This window comes from Perkinsus marinus (genome assembly GCF_000006405.1).
Source record: "Perkinsus marinus ATCC 50983 genomic scaffold scf_1104296955314, whole genome shotgun sequence".
Lineage (NCBI taxonomy): Eukaryota > Perkinsozoa > Perkinsida > Perkinsidae > Perkinsus > Perkinsus marinus.
Genome location: NW_003207807.1, coordinates 22,635 through 28,634, shown reverse-complemented (window position 1 = coordinate 28,634; position 6,000 = coordinate 22,635). Strand labels below are relative to the sequence as shown.

The window sequence follows — 6,000 nt, the reverse complement described above, 5'->3', positions numbered from 1 at the left end:
TATATGAATGATGTCTCCTCAATGTTACATGTAGTATTGAAGTGGCTTTAGCCAATCTACCAACAGTCGTAGTATTATGAAAATAACGGCATACGGAGTAGTGTTATAGTGATATTGGGTGTTGCTATATGCCGCTAACACAAGGGTTACCTAACACGTCGCACTATACTCGATTCTCATGCTTCCCTTAGAAACAGCTATTAAGGAACATTAACCTTGTTTATCGATTTAACAGTTACCACTTGGCGGTCCAGATTTATCATGTACCTGTATGTAGTATACACTAGGAGATGAGGAGTACACATAGTACTGTATCTTGAGATAGCATAACTCTACTTCTCCCTCCCATCCTGGACGGTGGCGAGCTATAACATCCTTCTGATGTCTACTCCGTATATCAAGGGATAACACCTATATCATTAGCATAGCATGCCAATATAATAGCATCGTTCACTACACTATCTATTAGAGTCAGTACTTCCTCCTCCGACATATGGACGTATGCTCCGGCATCTTGCGGTACTTTACGATCACATTCCCATACCACTAGCAACCTATACAGACCACTATGAATGGTGGTATGATAGTGCTCTCCACCTACTACCGATCATTCTCTTCATAACTAGTCTCTACCCAAGATGGTACAGTGGCCATCGGGTTGCATTCGGTCATAGGAAGGTATGGCTTCAAGTCGAGTATAGGGGTACCATCAACCACGTCTAAACCCGATATAGTAACCGTACCTAGTAGCAGACCGGTTATCGTTATAGAATAATGAATAGTAACACCCTTATTGACATCAACATCATGTATACGGCATAGGGTGAGGCCTATTGGGTTGGGCCTATGTGGGCTTCTACATGCTAATGAGCCTACCTTAGCCCCACTATGGTTACCTAATAACACATACCAGCAAGAGTGGTATTATAATATTACGTGGAGGAGAGACTAATCCCTTGAGACCATTGAAGTTAGAGGATCTCTTAGCAAGATTGGTATTCAAGTGGAATACGTATATAACCCATACATGGGAGTACCTGATCACTACTATCTTAATACCAATAATGTTACTCTTGTATACTACTACTACTACCCCTGTAGACCTTGTAAACAGCTACTAGGGTTAGCTGCTGGGCGTATCTCTATAACACCTTTAGCTATATCTGCTATACCACTCTGTCGAGGTGTACCGTTACGTCTTGGGAAACAGCTACGACAGGTACCCAACGTATACCTTACAACACTACTATCTACTGTAGTAATGACCATCCCTTACATAGGGTAGTCAAGTCTACGATCTTCCTCATCATTTTCATCACTACTACAGCCTTGTTGTGTAAGGCCTTCCTCAAGCCTTTTCTCTGCTCTTATCCTACCTGTCCTCTCAGCTAACCTCTTCTCAGTCTCATGTGCTAGCAATTCCTCTAGTGCCCTCACCTACTACACCCTATATGTGCCTTCTTGCTAACAGTAATAGTATTACTTTATTCTTTAGAGAGCCTATAACCCCAGCAGCAAATACTAATGCGCCTCCGACGACAATGAGGCCTGTAGTAGTAGTCAAGGATGACAACCGTGTCATAAAAGCAAAATGGACCTATCACAGTCCACCTCTACCAAATGATTAACACTATTACGAGACTACTAGACTGGTGGATACTTATTAGCCGTGTTAAGTTGAGAGCTGGTGAGTACTAAGCAATCACTCTAATGTCTCCCCCAGGGGGAGTCCCCCTCCTGTGCCTCCGATACTATCTTCTTGCACCTGGTTATCCTTATACCACAATAGTAAGAATCTCAGTGTGAGATGCCCCCAATCTAATGCTTCCCTGCCATACCACCATACATGACTATCAATCCCCTCTCCTATTTGTATTCACTGTTCTTCATCGCTATCCCGACAGCCAGGCTTGTTGGACACTTGCTGTACTTATCAGGAACTTTATTTAGTCAACCTTAGGAGGGTTAAGCCCCTTCCTACTCAACTCAACAGCTATAGTCCGAGCATAGAGACATGTCGGTCGTTACCGATCGTTATGAGGACGGCCAAGGGTGTATGTAGGGATTGCGTATCTTAACAGCTATTATATGCCCAGTATCGATTTCTAGGCTATATCCAATGCTCATAGGATGGATTGGAGAAAGAGTTATCCCATACCATAGTAATGCCACGAGGAAACCCTACACTGTAATGTCCATCCTCCTGCGTCCTACCAGTGATCATTGACACTACAGCAGGTAAGGACTTGCGCAGTCGAACCCTACCCATTAGTAAAGGTATGACGGCTAGCCTGCCACTCCAGATACGAGCTGGTTAGTACGGCAGTGATACTTCACTACTACATCAGACCATGAGACTAGGGAGGGAATGTAGTGTTCTCGACACACATGTCACTATGAAGACGAGCTCGGATGGATTGAGGGGTCCGAGCAAGTGTGAGAGCTTGCGCACGCCCAAGTGATCGATATAGTTTTGCAGAGGATGCAAGACTTATACTACCAGCTCGGTGACCCGAACCCTCATATTCGGGAAGAAGCGGCCTTGAATATAGTTCATGACCTGAAGGCTGATATAAATAATGCCGATACTCATTATACCTTAAAACGGCTTGTGAGGGGATGTGGTAGTTCACGAGCAATGTGCCGACATGGCTTTGCAGCAGCATTAGGATTAGCAACGGCTAAGTTAGTAGAGGCTAATAATAATGATACTCAGAGTACCTTATCTCATCTATTATTCTTGGTTAAGGATAATACAGCTGGTATGAAGAAGGTTGGGGAAGGTATTGATGGTCTCCTAGCTAGGGCAGTAGCATTGGCAGCTATAGTAGAAGGTGGGGTTGTTACTACGATGGAAGGGGCTGAAGAGGTGGCGGCTATGGCATGGGAACTATTCGATGCTTCTAAGAAACAGAGTATGATAAGATTACTTGCTGCTAGGGTTATAGTACTACTCACCAATAAGGGGAAGTTCCAGCTGAAGTCGGTCACATCCCGGACCACTACGGCATCTTCCGGAGACATAAACCCCGCGGTGGTTCAAGTCCCCGCCTTGGCATATGTATATTTCTCTACGAGGCCCGATTCCTTCCGATTATCGAAGGTGGAGACGATAAAGTCAATAGTGTCTACACTATCTAAGACCACTACAGATTTTCCCTCACCATCCTACCACCCTGCATGGGAGCCTCTATTAGAGCACACCGATGGTGCTATAGCTGGCCAGGCTATCTGTACCTCCTTTATTGGTGGCAACCTTGGTGAGAAGGCCCTAATGCTACGTCTCTTTTTTGGTTTGGGTAAGTTCTTTGGCCCATGGCCTAAGGAGGCTGTAGAGCTCCTGTTGAACTCACAGCAGAAGGATCTACGTAAAACACAGGAGGCCTGCTTAGAAAGGATGGCTTATTATTTCGGCACCAATGGCTCTCTAGTTGGCAAGCTCGATGATGATGCCCGTAATGATCTCCTCATGTCTGGTATCAAACGTTGTATCCCTGGCATGCCTGGTGTGGTTACTACACGTATCTTATCTATCTGTGTAAGGCCACTAGGTCAACAAGGTGTATCCTCTCTAGTTAGTAATATGATACCATTAGCATCCACTAATCGTTGGGCACAAGAACGTCTATGTAATGCTGTATCCCATCCTAGTGCCACTGAGGATGCTATCAAATCAGCCCTAGAGGAGCTCCTCAAGGAGGGTCCTGCTGCTGCCCTAGCACTACGTAAGGCACTTACTACCCTTAGTCATAGGCCTACTGGTGATTGGGCTTCAGTGGCCTTTCAGTGTGTTAGGGATGCATCCTCCTTGACTGAGGATAACGATAAGTTGGCTAAGAGGGTCCTAAAGACGATTAAGAAGTCGGACCATAAGGAAGCTATTGGACCATGGTTGAAGTGGCAGTGGATCAATGTAGCCGCTCCTGGTGGTGATGATGGGGATGAGCAGGAAGCCCTTGATAACCTGGATGGTGCTATTGGAGCTGCCGATGAGTTTGATGCTCTAGTCGGTGCCTTGCCTGATCTCTATGGTGAGAGTAAGAACATTGTACGGTACTCAACGGGTAGGTTATGGCAATATCTAGTCAAGGAGGGGTATGTATCATGGGCTGATGCTGATGAGATGGTTAAGGATGTATGTGGAGAGAGTGAAGAGGAGGAAGTGGGTGGCGAGGGTGATGATGATGATGATCTTGATGATGAGAATGATGACAAGCCCTTCCTGCCTCCTATTATACCTGCTAATAATGGTGATACTGATGATATTGTTATGGAGGATGAGGATGATCTATTGGCTATGCTAAATGATGAGGATGCTGAGAGGGCAGCTCAAGCCTTCATTCAACAACAAGGGAAGAGTGCTGGTGCTAAGCATGAACGTGGTAAGGAGGCTAAGGTTGTTATAATGAGGAAGATCCATCGTGTTGACTTATTGGAGATATGGGTTACTACCACTACTACTGGTAGTGTGGCCGAGAGGCTAGATGTTGTTACCCGTATACTAGCTTATGCTGGTCGTATGAGGATCAATAAGAAGTCGAAGGAGAGTGGTGGTGATGGTGGCCTTAATGAGGCTAAGATGGAACTAAGGAATAGGCTCATAGGTATGGTCAGACGGTTCCGTACGGCAAAGCAGCCTTTGGAGGAAGCTCCTAGTGAGGAGGTTATCACCAAATTGGTGTATTTCCTACCAGACAAGGAGGCCCCTATACAGCAGGAATGTGCTCATCTTATAGCTTATCTATCTCGGTCTGATCCTCATGCTACTGCTAAGGTCCTAACCAAGTTAATGAAGGAGTGGTGTAGCGGTGGTAAGTATTCTATCCATACTAGTGCATGGGAAAGTCTATCATGGCCATTATTGGCTAAGGTAGAGTGGAATACTGTTGTGGCTAGCACTAATGATGTCCCTGCTAAGGGATATGTTCTCCGTGAGCTCCTAGCTGTACTACATCGCTTGGCCAAGTCTAAACAGCTCGAATGCTGTCCTCAGCTGGACGAGGTTGTATATAGAGTCGTGGGTGCAGTAGCTGATAAGTGGTCTAATGGTACTCTAGGGCGTAGTAGAGGCCAGATAGCAATTAGGGCTATCCAGGCCCTTATTGCTGTTGGTGGGCAGCAGCGATGGGATGCTGCTGTTATACAGTGGTTAGAGGATCTTAAGAAGCAAACTGCTTTGGGTACTGTTAGTAAACTAGCTGCTACTGCTCTGGCTGCTAGGGTAGATGCTGAAAATAAGAAGAAGAGGTCCAGGGAAGAGGAAGATGAGAAGATGAAGGTTGTCCTCAATAAGAAGGCTAAGGTAGCTAACTCGGCCGCTACCACTACCACCTCGTCGTCATCGTAACGTCATCACTATATCCAACGTCACCACTGAGTATGTTGTATCTTTATCATTAGTATCGTTCCTCATTACTCTTGTTGTACTAGTAGTAATGATAGTATTACTATAGCCGCATGAGTAGCAGCCTCATCCTCCTCCTATACTCTACTATCCATCATCTGTCCATCTCTTACGTAAACCTTGTTATGTTGTGTTTATATAGTCATTACCTTGGGAATGGTCAGATATGATGGATGGTGGTGATCAGCAGGAGTATACCTCAGAGCCATCAGGATGGTTATCTCTGCTCAATAGGGCTGATACCAAGTTGCGCATATTCGAGTAGTCTACCGCATTTATGGTATTAGCACTTAGTGGTATTTATAGGGATACTGGCTCAGACACGGCAGTAAGGGAGGCAGCAGGGGCATTAAGGGAATTGCTTGATGCAAAGAGGTGGAGGCCTAATGATCCATTATCATTACCATGGTAATAATAATGATCATACGCTATGTGGTCTGCTACTTACTGCTCTCCTTACAGGGCATGTAAGTCGTTAGGAAGGATACGTAATGGTACAGACTCTGAGACGGGGGGTCTAGTACCGGATACCTACACCAATTGGATGATAGTTACCGAAGAGTTGGTATCACTTCATATGAAAAGGGGACAGTTCA

General features: G+C 45.3%; 2 protein-coding genes across 2 annotated transcripts; one reads left to right on the top strand and one right to left on the bottom strand.

Moving 5' to 3' along the window:
• Positions 1-397: 397 nt before the first annotated feature.
• Pmar_PMAR024025 (Protein virR, putative) lies at positions 398-1,582 on the bottom strand (the record flags this gene model as incomplete). The annotated part of the gene is made up of 7 exons (XM_002775759.1): positions 398-554; positions 605-743; positions 789-896; positions 937-1,037; positions 1,094-1,234; positions 1,277-1,437; positions 1,484-1,582. The coding sequence occupies 7 exons, from the start codon at positions 1,580-1,582 to the stop codon at positions 398-400; spliced, it is 906 nt and encodes a 301-aa protein (XP_002775805.1).
• A 902-nt stretch (positions 1,583-2,484) lies between these two features.
• On the top strand, positions 2,485-5,493 carry Pmar_PMAR024024 (hypothetical protein). The gene has a single exon (XM_002775758.1). The coding sequence runs from the start codon at positions 2,639-2,641 to the stop codon at positions 5,345-5,347; it is 2,709 nt and encodes a 902-aa protein (XP_002775804.1). The 5' UTR covers positions 2,485-2,638; the 3' UTR covers positions 5,348-5,493.
• Positions 5,494-6,000: the final 507 nt, after the last annotated feature.

What these genes read in the sequence shown, in the direction of transcription:
- Pmar_PMAR024024 (XM_002775758.1), top strand. Translation starts at nt 2,639, where the DNA reads ATGTGCCGACATGGCTTTGCAGCAGCATTAGGATTAGCAACGGCTAAG.